Below are 15,274 nucleotides of genomic sequence, written 5' to 3' on the forward strand. Positions count from 1 at the left end.
CATCGTTGTCAGTAAAGGTACATTGGTACAGTACATAATAGGCTTTCAGCACAAAAATACCTTGTTATTATGAGGTCATTTTTGGAATTTTATATCAAAGACTACTTCCTTCAATTCTGGGTGAAATGTAATTGTAAATTCCCTCTAGTACTTACTTTGATGATTTGCAAATTTCAAAATGCAGAAAACACGACATTCTTAGAGCATTCCATATCTTGCCAATCAAGCAAGACATCGTTGACAGAACAGAATAATAGTTTTCCAAAGTAAACTGACCCGACCACAGTGGTTAATCGTTATAACATATATACAAAAGAGTACATTAAAAGACTGGAGGCGAATACTGTGGCGTCCCGTTATAACCATCGCCGCATACTGGGAGGTCGAAACAGCGAACGTACTATATTACGATATTGAACAGTCGGAATAACAACGATGGTGAAAAGTCGAAACCACGATGTTGAAAACATGAAACTACGATGAAGTTAATAGAAGTACAATTTATATCTGACAGGTGACAGATTTAGTGATTATAAAAAATTAACAGATCTTGTTATAGACTTACATAGGGAAACACTTTTAAAATCTTCTTGTCTTAAATCACAAGGCCCAGGGCTTTGATATTTTGTATGTAGCATCATCTAGAAGTCCTCTACCAATATTGTTCAAAATATCATCCTAGGGTCAAATATGGCCCCGCTCAGGCTCGGGCCACATGGTTTATATAGACTTGTATAGAAAAAAAACTTTAAAAGTCTTCTTGTCTTAAACTGGAAGGCCCAGGCTTTTGATATTTGGTATTGGTATACATGTTACATTGCCTAGTGGTCCTCTACCAAGATTATTCAAATTATGCCCCTAAGTTGAAAAGAGTCCTCACCCAGGGGAGTTGGGGGCGTGGCGAGGGGTGGGGGGGGGGCGGAGGGAAGTGTTCCAAGTTTATCATAGACTTATATAGGAAAAGTCTTCTTTTCTGAATGTTCAAGGTCTAGGCCTTTGATATTTGGTATGTAGCATTGCCTAGTTGATCTCTAACAAGATTGTTCGCATTATGTCCCTGAAGAAAAATGAGGCCCCGCCCCTGGGGTCACTTGTTATATGTATAATTCATAAGTTATTTAGGAAAAAATACTTAAAAATTATCAGATCTTACTTCCTAGACGGTTTAATTATAATTACCTGATGATCCCAAGTGATTAGGGGTCACTTGACCTTGACCTACTGACCTACTTTCTTATTTCTTAAGATACAGCTTTGAAATTTGGATGACATGTACAGTTTTGCACACAGATCTTAATACTGACTTTCAATGACCATGAATGTGACCTACTGACTTACTTTCTTGTGTGTTTTTTTAAGATACGGCATTGAAATTTGGATGACATGTACAGTTTTGCACACCGATCTGAAAACTGATTTTCAGTGACCTTGAATATGACCTACTGACCTACTTTCTTGTTTTCTTTTAAGATACAACATTGCAATTTGGATGACATGTACAGTTTTGCACACCGATCTGAAAACTGATTTTCAGTGACCCCGAATGTGACCTACTGACCCACTTTCTTGGTTTTTAAGATACAGCTTTGAAATTTGGATGTCATGTACAGTTTTGCACACCGATCTGCAAACTGACTTTCAGTGACCATGAATGTGACCTACTTTCTTGTTGTTTTAAGATAAAGCCATGAAATTCGGATGACATGTTCAGTTTTGTACACTGATCTTTAAACTGACTTTCAGTGACCATGGATGTGACCTACTAACCTACTTTCTTGTATAGGAAAAATCTTTAAAAATCTTCTTGCCTGAAACTGCAGGGCCTAGGCTTTTGACATTTTGTGTGTTGCATTGCCTTGTAGCCCTCTACCAAAATTGTTCAAATTATGCCCCTGGGGTGGAAAGAGACCCGCCCTGGGGGTCCCAAATTAAACATAGACTTATATAGGGAAAAAATATAAAAATATTCTTGTCTGAAAGTTCAAGGCCTAGGCCTTTGATATTTGGTAAGTAGCATTGCCTAGTGAATCTCTAACAAGATTGTTCAAATTGTGCCCCTGCGGTGAAAACAGGCCCCTGCCTGGGCGTCACTTGTTATATGAATTACATAGGAATAAATACTTCAGAAATTATCAGATCATATTTCCTAGGCTGTTTAATTATAATTACCTGATGACCCCAAGCGATTAGGGGTCACTTGATTTTGACCTTGACCTACTGACCTACTTTCTTGTTTTTTAAGATACAGCCTTGAAATTTGGATGACATGTACAGTTTTGCATACCGACCTTAAAACTGACTTTCAATGACCATGAATGTGACCTACTGACATACTTTCTAACATTTTAGCATGAGTTTGCCGATTTAAACATGTGGCTGATATTACTAAGGTGAGCGATTCAGGGCCTCTTTTTATGTGTTTTCTCGTAGTGAGACTGGGAGCCAAAACCGCATTTACATGTATGGATGGTTTTTAAATCATGTATATCTCAAAATTACAAACATCTCATATTATCATTTTCTTTTGAAAATTTCTCTCTAATCTGAACATATGCAAGATTTTCATTTTAAGTCTTTGTTTGTTTTATCTACAATAGAATGTCAGCCATGTAACAGATATTTTATTCCTACTACGTTTGTATTTGCAAATGTTTTACTTTTGTTTTATCTGTATCTTTTAAGCAAAGCTGGTCATTATTCTATATATAACCGAGACTTTCACTGTCCACACACATAGTAAAAGACTTAATGAAAAAGGTGGCTACTGTCTTCCAAAGGTCAAAGGCCAAAGTTCAAAATCTTTTCGTTACATTGGTTCTAAACTTTGGAACAGTCTTCCAGTGGATATCACTAAAATTAACAAATATCAGTCAGTTAAGGTAGCTATCAAAAGTCATCTAATGCAAAGTTTTCACTGATTGTCGAATGTTTTCTTTTTAACGTGTTTTAATGCATTTTTGTTCTTTCATGTATAAGTTTCGGTTCAGGAATTTTTCTCCTTCTTTTCATCTTATATAGTCAATTGTTTTGCCATGACATGCTTTTTCTTTTACACATGTATCAGCACCGTTTTAACAGTTTCGTTTCGTTTGATGGATTATGAAAAGATATATGATCAGGTATTTTTATACTAGATCTATTAGTAACAATGTGATAAAGTTTGTAATAGTCTGACTGTGACAATTTCAATTGATAATTTCAATTTGTGATAAAGATGTAATGTTTCATTTAAATACTATGTTTAAATAATTGCCTCTCTATGTCATGCCACTAATGCTAAGGACCACAATGGCAATAAGAGCTTGCTCTTTATTGTGTTATCCTCGGTATTGGGAGCATGCCATGGTTTTTTTTTTTTTTGCATAATATAGTATTTAATGATGCTTATTGTTTTATTCTATATTGTGTTTGTTAATCGTGTAAATGTTATCCTTTGCCGAAATAAATCTATCTATCTAGCTGCAACACACACCAAGATCCATTTTAAATTTCCTGTAACTTCCAATTACTCAAAAAGAATGTCAGTGGCGGATAAAAATCAGTAGAAAAGTGAGAGTCATGTTTGTTGCAAAAATAGCTTCAGTCAAACAAATACGATTTAAATTCAAATAAAAATGAGACACCGAATTGTAGTGGTCACTTTTAACAACCGTCTCGGTGGCCTAGTGGTAGAGCGTCCGCTTCCAGTGCGGGAGGTGGTGGGTTCGATCCCCGGCCGCGTCATACTAAAGACTAAAAAATGGCGCTCAGAATTAAGAGGATAGTACTAGGACTGGTCAGCCCGGTGTCAGTATTATGTGACTGGGTGGGGTATGATGCCACGTGTCTACGGCGTGATATTCCAGCACTATAAAGTTGGGCATTGTGCTCACTGCTACAAGTAGACACCGTCGTTTATATGACTGAAATATTGTTGAAAAAATCGTAAATGTAACGTTGGCATGTTATTTCCGCCATACAATTGCAATGAAAGAACGTAAAATATATTTTCATTGCAAAAAAAAAAAAAAAAAAAAAGAAAACAGAACAATTTCAGAACGTCATTATTTTTCATTTTCCTATTTAGTGTCTATACCTTTATAATATCTAAGTACCTGTAACATTTCAAGCGATTCTTGTTTTGCATAATTTTCTTGTTTTTATCTTTGAATCCTAAGTCAAGATTAATAAAATTGATGATGAATTGATACGGTTCAAAACTTTTCATTTTGCCGACTAGTTAATCATCGGGAGCTTTATGATACATATACAGAAGTAATTATGCGTTATTTTTCTGTCATTTCTCAGTTTTCATCACAATGCGTGTACTCACAAGTTAGATTTACTTTTGTTACAACAGTAAAAATAGTGATATAGCCGTAGTAATCATTTAAAGTCTCATAATGCCTTTGTTTAAAATGTGGCTACCGCATTTTCCGTTATGGCTACCATGGCACGGCTCATATGTCTTTTTACATTTTTGTATTTGATGTAGTGAAATGAGGCAGTCTATATCCTATGTTCCAAATAATGATGTTTCTAACATCATTCTTCACAGAGAATTTCTAAAATAGACTTGATTCTGTTTCTGTCTTTACGAAATAGAAATAGACAAAAAGAGGAAAACATCGGTAGAAATATCTTTATTATCAGCGTAGTGACTAGGCTTTTAAAATACCCACTAGATATAATAAGTTATATGGTATGTTTTTAAATGTGAATATGTATATTGTCTCTTACAGTTCTATTTAGAACGGTCATTTACAATTGTTTTAGTCTGTATGTAGATTCTAATTTTATGTGTTTGTAAATGAAAGAGACATAAATAAATAAATAAATGTAAATGTGTCAATATCTTGATGATCATTAAAACTGTCTAACAAGAGGTTAATACATGACAGAGTCTGGCTGGGAGGTGATAATCGGCCCGGAAAATGAATAATGGACCGAGGGCTTTAAAATCTGAGTTAGTCGTACCCGGAAGCAATATATGGTTAATATGGGGAAAATATAAGTGAGTGCACTAAACTTATTCTTGCATATTTAGACAAATTACATACTATCTTGACGATAAGGAGCGAAGTAAACTCGTTTTTATGTACCTATCAAACTCATCAAATGGTTCGCCATTCTTAAAATGTGGAACAACACATAATTTTAGCTTAATTAATTCCATGAAAAAACTGCAGTTTTCTTAGCAGTAGATCTATGTATATGAAAAGCAGTCATAACATTTTCACTGAGAAGAAACCCGCAACTTCGTCGAAATTTTGAAATTGTGTGTTGCGAATCATGCTGGTTTACACCACATACCCGAACACTGTTGAAACCCAAAGCATTGTCATTCTGCGATAAACAAGACCAGTGTCAGACCATTATGACGTCCAATAACGACTCCAACGTCCGCTCTGCCGCCATGTTGAAAACGCACTGACCATGATGACGTTTTATGTAGCCATTGGTTTCACGCGCACGTATTTACCAGAGGATTATCGGGCCGATAAGTGATAATCAGTGCGTGGAAGCAATAACCTACTGGAAACACATTCATTTTTGTTATTATATATAGTAACATATGTATTAATGACAAATAATTACAGCAGATATCATTTATTTATTTGCTTGTTTTGGGTTTAACGCCGTTCAGTCATGTAACGGCAGGTAGTTCCTGGATTCTGTACCAGTACAAACCTGTTCTCCGTAACTTCCCCGCGTGAATCAGAGGCGGAGGACGAATGATTTTAGACTCAATGTCTTTTATCAAATAGTCACGAATAACATACACCCCGCCCGGGGATCGAAATCACGATCCTGCGATCCGTAGATCGGCGCACTCCCTATTGAGCTAAGCGGGCGGACTGCAGATATCATTTAAATGTTTAATTCATTTTGAATCATTTTTTGAAACAAGTTTCGTATAACATATAGGCGTAAGCTGTAACAGTCAATGTAGACGAAATAAAAAAAATGAGGCGGAATGTCGATATTAAAACACGAGAACCAAAGAGACTCAAGAGATTCAAATTCTAGAAAAAGCTTCTAGATTATGATATGAGCCGCGCCATGAGAAAACCAACAGAGTGGCTTTGCGACCAGCATGGATCCAGACCAGCCTGCGCATCCGCGCAGTCTGGTCAGGATCAATGCTGTTCGCTAACAGTTTCTCTAATTGCAATAGTCTTTGAAAGCGAACAGCATGGATCCTGACCAGACTGCGCGGATGCGCAGGCTGGTCTGGATCCATGCTGGTCGCAAAGCCACTATGTTGGTTTTCGCATGGCACGGCTCAATTATGTCTTTTTACATTTACATAGTGAAATGAGGCAGTCTATATCCTATGTTCCAAATAATGATATTTCTAACATCATTCTTCACAGAGAATTCCTAAAATAGACTTGATTCTGTTTCTGTCTTTACGAAATAGAAATAGACAAAAAGAGGAAAGAATCGGTAGAAATATCTTTATTATCAGCGTAGTGACTAGTCTTTTAAAATACCCACTAGATGGCGCAAGGGGTGTCGCACAATCAAACCGAGTGCGCTGTTATTTTGCTTGATTACATTTTATACTTCCAATGAGTCTTCTAATTGAGCCACACCATGAGAAAACCAACATAGTGCATTTGCATCTGCGTAGTCTGGCCAGAATCCAAGCTGTTCGCTTTCAAAGCCTATTGCAATTAGAGAAACCGTTAGCGAACAGCATGGATCCTGACCAGACTGCGCGGATGCGCAGGCTGGTCTGGATCCATACTGGTCGCAAACCCACTATGTTGGTTTTCTCATGGCGTGGCTCAATTCTGTTTGTTTGTTGTGTTTGAATTTTAGGGGTTGACACAATACCACAAAATCCACAAAAAAAGTCCTTACCTCACTAAATTTCTATTATGAATTTGTCCATCTTTCAGTTTGGACAGTACCATTAACTGTTAAAAGGGGTGAATACCAAAAACATACTGACTGAATGGCAAACAGTGCAGGTCATGATCACACTGCAGGGATGTGCAGGCTGATCATGATCTGCACTGGTCGCAAAGGCAAAATCAATCGTGTCCGGCATGATAAGGGTTAATGATTTCATAGTACAGTATAATGATTACAAACATATAGATTAAAGATACATTCGTTTAATTAAGCTAGCAGCAAAAAAATGATATTACATTAATTAAGCAGCATTAAACAATACGTCTGGCAATCAAACAATTCTTCATGTAAATGTAGTTCTCTCCAAAATTACAAAACTTTTATCACTCATCAGTAATAAAATGGGTCAATGTTTTTTGTTATAAATACATATTTTTTTTAATAGTATATTATAATATACGTTTTCCCCAAGATACAGTTCAATAACCCCTTTTTCAAGTTTTTCTATTCTATTAGTTTAAAAGCTGCTCCTAGAGAATGAAAACCTCTTAATTGCCAGCAACTGAAACAAAATATTCTAAACAGACAAAGTTATCCCAATTTATGTTAATGAATCTTAAGTGACAAATTCCGTCTGAAAAACTGCAATCAAATAGGTGATTCAGGACCTCATTAAGTCTAAAAGTTAAACGTTATTTCTATCACTTTCATTAAGCTTTACTTGAACTTAGCTCAAATAATTACAGAAAACCTGCTCATTTTCAGCAGTATAGACACATTTCCAAAGAAGTAATAACCATTTGAATTTTTATATATTTGAAGTCTAAGTATAAAATTCAGGTTAAGAAGACCAGGATGTCTTAAGTGTAGTAAGTACTTTGTGGCTATAACCACCAATTTTCAACAAGTTTTAGTCACATCTATAGTAAAAGTTCTTTTTTTTTTACCCAAGACATCGCTTCTGGATCGGCTGTGTGTCATATAGGATGGCTGGGGTCTCTTGGGTGGTTCAACTTGAGGCTTAAACCTGGGTTTGGGTTGACTGGGCCCTGCTACATTGGGATCACAAGGAAGGTATAGTGATTAAAATGGTAAAATAAGCATGCAAGCATTCTGCAGACATGCACAGAGCTGACAAAGAATTTAACCTTTAGCCTGCTGAATTTCTAAAATGGACTGGTTCATCATTCAACTTGGGTAATACCATTTATAATTTGAAGGGGTGTTCACTGAAAATTTACTGACAGAATAGAGCAGACCAGCCTGCACATATGTGCAGGCTGATCTTGGTCTGCACTGGTTGCAAAGGCAAAATCCATGCTGGTCGCGAAGTCACTAGGTTGGTTTTCTCATAGCGGCTCATATTTTGTAGTATGAAGTTATTTTTCTTATGTCTACAGTAAAGTTCATAGCTAGAATAATTGTAAGATCTATACAGGCTGATCATGGTCTGCAACTATTCGCTATTCAGTCAGTAAATTGTCAGTGAATACTCCCTTTGGAAACAAATTGTAGCTTCTACTACCCAAATTGAATTATAGACATTTTAGAAATATAGCAGAGTAAAGGTTAAGTTGAAGAAATTTAGGTAGACAAAGTTCTTATCAAACAATCTACATATATGTTAAAAGAATCATCAAATCATATTTACTTGATTTACGGTCTGAATGATATCAAAAAATTAATCTGTCTGTCTAAGAGTAGTGAATATTTAGCTATTTGTTTATATCATGTATACAAAATGCATAATGATGTTTTTCAGCTGAAAGCCATCTTATAATTAGCTAACGGTCTTAATATGTTTCCAGTGAAAAATAATCTGTTTTTTATTAACCCTTTCCATGTTGGACAAAATGGAAGATGGACAAGTTCATTATAGAAATTCATCATGATAAGGGTTTATATATGTCTTCAAATTGCTGTTAGAATTACACCATAATCTACAATCTCATTTTTAAATAAAGTTATAGAGTGAAATTCTGGCAGTCAAAACTAGCCCGGAATACTCCAGAACAACAATATTTACACCATGATCCGCCTTTGGTGTTCCGGGCATACTAGTACACACCGGGAACCAGGCTACACTCACATATCAATACTATCCAAAAGGAATATCGGATTCAAAACAGGGTATTTCTAAGTTACGCAGCGTCATTATTTTGAGTTGACATTTTACTTTTTGATTACCGTTTTGGAAATAAGTTTGCTGTTGAGTATTAGAAATGTTTCCAAAAGCATTTCTTTTAACCTTTGCAATATTAACAACGGACAGCATGTTGAAAGGACAAATAATTATTCAAATGTGATCGACCGTGCAATCATCTGAAGCGATTCTCTCTTGTTTGTACTTTCATCCTCAGAAAACGACTTGCATAACATGCATAATAACATATCCTGTAAATACTTCTATGTCTATCATCTCACACACATTGCCTTTAAAGGATTTGTCTCCTGCATACTATCTCATATGTGTCTTTGTTGTACGTATCCCGTTAAAAGCATCTCATCTGAAGAGATGCATTTGAAGGTTTTATTCCTGTGTGTATTTTCAATTGTGTGTTTAATAGGTTTTAATTCTCACCTGTGTGTATTTTCATATGTCTCGTAAGCCAAGCTTTCTGCTTAAATGCAGAAATACATACATTACAATTAAATGGTTTTTCTACTGTCAGTGTGTGTATTTTCAGATGTGTCTTAAGATTACCTTTCTGGTTAAATGCAGAATTACATACATTACATTTATAGGGTTTCTCCCTTACGTTTATAGGGTTCTCTCCTGTATGCTTCCTCATGTGTATCTGCAGATTGCTACTCTGGGTAAATGTATAATCGCAAACACTACATTTATAAGGTTTTTCTCCTGTATGTGTTCTCTTGTGTACCTTCAGAGTTAGAGCTCTTTTACAAGCATAATCACAAACAGCACATTTAAAATGTTTCTCTGCTGTATGTACTATCATGTGTTTTTTAAGATTTCCGCGTTTGTTAAATGCATAGTCACAAATACTACACTTGAAACATTTCTCTCTTGTGTGTTTTGCCCTGTGTAACTTCAGACTACTACTTTGATTACTTGCATAATCGCAAACACTACATTTATAAGGTTTCTCTCCTGTATGTCTTCTCTCGTGTACCTTCAGAGTTAGAGCTCTTTTACAAGCATAATCACAAACAGCACATTTAAAATGTTTCTCTGCTGTATGTACTATCATGTGGTTCTTAAGATTTCCGCGGTACTTGCACGCATAGTCACAAATACTACACTTGAAACATTTCTCTCTTGTGTGTTTTGCCCTGTGTAACTTCAGACTACTACTTTGATTACTTGCATAATCGCAAACACTACATTTATAAGGTTTCTCTCCTGTATGTATTATCATGTGTTTGTTAAGATTACCCATAGTACAGCACGCATAATTACAAAGATCACATTTAAAGCATTCTTCTTCTTTGTGACTTTTCTGGTGGTTCTTCTCCGGCATGGTTTCTTCAATGGGTCTTCTCCGATGTGCCTTCAGACTGCTTCTAGTACTACATTCATAATCACTGTTTATTGTCATTTTCTGTATGTATTCTCATATGGATCTTCGGGTTATGACTTATTGCAAATGTCACATCTAAAGCCTTTGCTTTAGTTATTGGCATACATATTTCTGTAGTATGAATTATCGTGTGTCTATTCAGATGAAGTTTATCACACAACTAGCGTATTTCGTACTATTTTTCAAATGTGTTTCCAGACTAACACTTTGATGACATTTATAATCACCTACATAACATTTAAAGCTTTTCTACGGTGTAGTTCCCCCATACATATGCGCCTACAACGCATATATATTCTTCCTGTTAATTCATCTGGATGTCTTCAAACCACCGCTCTCAATACCTGCATAATCAAAAACATTGCATTTAAAAGCGTTTCTTTCCAATTTGTATTCTCATATGCAAGTTTCAAACGCCTTCTTTACTATAATGATAATTACAAACACCATATCTAAAACTTTTCCTTTTTATCACTTGTGTAACAAACACTGCACCTTTAATTTCTCTCATATATAGACAAAAGTTCGATTTCAATTATAATTAAAGTTTTGTTCTCCTAACTTTTTAATCTGCAATTGCAACTGTCACTACATCTGTAATTATCTTCTAAGATTGTTTCCTTAGTGGTAAGTGCAGACTGGAAATCCAGCCATAAAGGAAACTTTTGGCGGTAACCGAGGCTCTGTCGATAACCGGAAATCTGCACCTATCTGATAGATTGAAGGACAGACGGATGCACGAGATACAAAACTGTAGCACCCATAATCATTTTCCTCTAGTAGGGCCCCCCTCGTTTTCACTTTTACAGTGGAGTGAAACATATGCATTAATTTCGATAGTTTCCTCTTCTAGTGTAGTTGAATCAAGTTAACAGAAGAAACTACGGCCCTAAAATACATGAATCTAATACAAAATGTTTGTAAGGTAATAACGTCAGCGTCATCAGACAACGTTGACGTTCCCGCGCAATACATAAACATTCAATGACGCTGTGCAACATTAATTATTTTGGCCTCGTTATCACTTAACAGTATAGTGAAACATACAATAAAAAAGGTAATAAAACAGTGCTGATGTGCCTTAAGGCGGTATTATCATACTAGACCAGTATTACCCCTCAGGCCAATACTTCTTCTAGTATGCCAATACCGCCTTATAACCTCTAAATTGTTATTGTACGTTAAAGGTCGTTCATATGAGTTACATGGCTTACTCCAGCTCGCTTCGGCGTCGGCGTCAGCGTCAGCGTCCGCGCCTTGGTTAAAGCTTAGATACGCTTCAATTTTATATCTATTTTAACTTAGAGATTAGCTTCAATCTTCAAATAGCTGTTTCTCGTCATCATCCACAGTGTATGACAGTAAGCGACTGTCGTACGAAAAACTCTGAAAACTGTTTATAGTCTCTTCATATCAAAATAGTTACACTCATAGTGATCGGTCTTGTGATATTACAACTTTATCACTCTGTGAAGTTAGCAGAATAGCAGAATAGGGGAAACTCCAGCAGAATAGCAGAATAAGCCAAGTAAATTAACCCCAGCAGAATAAATCCAGCAGCATAGCAACTCACAATTACTTTACAAAAATATAGAAAAAAGTGTAACTGAATAAAAAACGTTAGTAAAAGTTCTTTTGTGAATTGAATATAAATGTACAGTGTTGTATTTTTCATACTAGTATTTTTATTAACATTTTCGGAAGTTGACACTTTGAATTAAAGATTATAGAATGTCGTGTATAAGTAGATGTTAAGTGTTTGTTTATTTAGTGTTGCAACTTCATATACGACATACAACAAAATATGGAGTGGAGTCTTGGGGTGGAGGTTGTAGTGACATGTTGGAGTGGCTTTTGTGTCTAAATTCGTAGTGAGATTTTAAAATCAGATCAAACATGGTAATTTGTTCACTGTCTTGAAGACTTTTACGCTTAAAAGCATTGGTATTATTAGTTAAATAACATAACATAAAATACAAAAGAAAAAAAAGAAAAGAAAAAAAGATTAATGTATGTTTCTGTCACCGATGTAAACAGTAATAAGGTGATAGTTGTAATGAAGAATAAAATTTTATGTAACATGAGACTGGCAGTTATACTTTTTATTAAGGGAATGATGGGAGTGATGGTAATTTGTTTTATATAATTATTTACACAACAACCTGTTCGTTTTTTTTTGTGTCTATAGGATGAAAATGTATATAATTGCCGTTGTCATTCTTATTCCGAAAACCAATTTATCAACCTTGGAAGAAAATTATTTTCGAGATGTTCAATCACCATCAATATCATTAACAACAGTAAAAAAAGTTCCATCTCTATAGTCGTCATCAACAAAAATAGCAACAACGAAAAGTTATCTTCCGACCAAAATTGTTTTTCAACTTGGTCAACAGCAACACCTCAGTAAAACTAAAGATGATATTAATGGGCAATGACAGATGATGTTGATGATAATGATGATGATGGTACTGAGTACAGTAGTGATTTAGATGATTATGTTGAGGCTTGAAATAATAATTATGATGTTGATGATAACAATGATGATGGTGGTGGTGAAGATGTTCATGTTGACAATGATGGTGGTGATGGTGATTTTGTTCATGGTACTGCTGCTGAAAATGGCACTGCTTGTAATGATGATGAGTGTTGTTACGGTGGTTATGACAGAGGGGATGAAGATGGTAGTGGCGGTGAAAATTTGTAGATGACGATGATTGGTCTGGTGGTTGTGATGATAGTGGTACTGGTGATGATGATGATGACGACGATAATGATGATGAAATCAATAAGAAATCAGTCAGTAAATTTTCAGTGAATACACCTTTGATAAACAAGTGGTCCTGCCCAAACTGAAAGATAGACCAGTCCATTTTAGAAATTTAGCAGGGTAAAGGTTAATAAAGCCTTTACCAAAAGCAGGATTTCTGTTGCCTGTTATCTTTCCAGATTTTAATGATCAAAGGGCTTGGTACATGTAATTAGATAGGTGACCAAGGAGTCCCTAATGATGCAGTAGAACGATATAATGACTTTCATCAAAATTTCAAACATCATCTTCATCATAATCATCACTGCCAGCAGCAGCAACAATAAAAAAGTCATCATAAAGAAGCGGGATAACTACATGTCATTATTTTTACTCTCTTTCTCATTTTAATGAAATAACACAATCATCATCATCATCATCATCATCACTATCACAATTATTATTATCATCATTGCTATTAACATCGTTAGAAGCATCTCATCAGCAGCATTGTAAAAAGAATGTCAAATACAATATCAGCATACTTTGCATGAAAATCATTATGAAATTGTAAAAAAATCGACAAGCGTCATCATCATTATCGTCATCATCATTTTCATCATCTTCATCATTATCATCAGTAGCTGGGCTATTTAAAAATATCCTCGTTGAAAAATGCCCTTTTCATGTCCTTCGTCATGGGATGAATATATCATCATCATCACCACCACCAGTGTTATTAGCATTACAAGAAGAATTTTATCATTTATACATATCAAAAAAACATATGACTTTGACTTCCAATTTTTGCTCTCCAAATTTTTTTGTCCTGTTCCTACTGAAGGTGACTTAAGAGACACCTACATGCATTGAACAGTATGACTTATAATACATTCATTAGAACATGTTACATCGTCCTTGTACTTTAGCTAATTTTTACCAAGCTTAATTTCTAAAACGAACTGATTTAACATCCAGTTGGCCATATTGAATGTTTAAGAGAACTTGCACGGATGTGCAGACTAATCTTAATTGTAGGTCTGCACTGAAACTAAATCACTTGCTGCCAGCAGGTTAAAGTCTAAGACATGCGCAGGAGAATGGTTGCAAGGTAATTAACTCTATGGACATGTTTATTCTTACTAGAGTTACAGTGTAATAATAATAATAATAATAATAATAATAATAATAGTAATAATAATAAGCTACCAATGGTTAATCTACTGATACCCACTACGGACAGACAGAACAAAATCCAATCAATGAAATAAAACTTACGCTAGGGTATAAAGAATGTATGGTACCATTATATCCATCATAAGGAAACACTGACATTGTTTATTCCTGTTTTCAAGCATTCCACAACTGTTTTAAATTCAAGCCATTTAATATATTTTCAAGTGCCGTGTCCGCATTAACTCGAGTAGTCACGCTGACAACTTGAGAGTTGGCTCTTAACGAAGATTACCGATTGAGAACCCATTAGCAGTCGGAGTCTTCCGATATTGATATCGGATTGTTCCGACATTCTCCGATTACATAAAAATATAAATGACTCAGGGTCTGTGTCTAGTTTTAGAATGACTCTGAAGAGTGAATTTTTCTGATGAATATATTATACATGTTTTATGGCCGAGGACTTATCTCTTATGTGCTTATACAATTTTAACACAACTGCTTTTAAGATTTATTTTGGTGGTAGAGTGCCCACTTCGAGTGCAGGAGGTCGTGGGTTCGATCCCTGGCCGCGTCATACCAAAGACGTGAAAAATGGTACTATAGTCTGTCCCATTTAATATGAAGAAATAAAACAGGATCGAAGAACGTAAATCAAAGAACATTAAATTAAAAAATATGTCACCCTCGGAATCTCAAAGATTTTTGTCTGGTTTCCACGTGCGACTGATTTCATTTTCTTTATTGAAATTCTTTTTTTTTCTAACCGTCCATTGCCAAATATTCTCTATTTTGAAGATTTTCGGGAATTTTCAAGTGCGTTTTCACACTTATTTTCTCATTTAGATCTAGCTATATTTCCTCCCGTAAAAACGGCCTGAGTTTGAAATAGAATCTACAATTTAGTATACGAACGAAATTTGGAAGCTTAATAGCTTCTTCGGCTGGCGCTCTGTATTAAGAG

General features: G+C 35.3%; 1 protein-coding gene across 2 annotated transcripts; it reads right to left on the reverse strand.

Annotated features, from left to right (window-relative positions):
* Nucleotides 1-4,607: 4,607 nt before the first annotated feature.
* On the reverse strand, nucleotides 4,608-14,572 carry LOC123535325 (zinc finger protein 239-like). 2 transcript variants are annotated; one of them, XM_045317941.2, is made up of 2 exons: nucleotides 14,413-14,572; nucleotides 4,608-10,729 (listed from the first exon to the last, which is right to left on the reverse strand). In XM_045317941.2, exon 2 carries the CDS (start codon nucleotides 10,401-10,403, stop codon nucleotides 9,414-9,416), a length of 990 nt encoding a protein of 329 aa, XP_045173876.2. In that variant the 5' UTR covers nucleotides 10,404-10,729; nucleotides 14,413-14,572; the 3' UTR covers nucleotides 4,608-9,413. The 2 variants fall into 2 exon arrangements, with proteins under 2 accessions (XP_045173876.2, XP_045173883.2); XM_045317948.2 differs by lacking the exon at nucleotides 14,413-14,572 and adding an exon at nucleotides 11,600-11,832.
* Nucleotides 14,573-15,274: the final 702 nt, after the last annotated feature.

This window comes from Mercenaria mercenaria, chromosome 1 (genome assembly GCF_021730395.1).
Source record: "Mercenaria mercenaria strain notata chromosome 1, MADL_Memer_1, whole genome shotgun sequence".
Taxonomy (NCBI): Eukaryota; Metazoa; Mollusca; class Bivalvia; order Venerida; family Veneridae; genus Mercenaria; species Mercenaria mercenaria.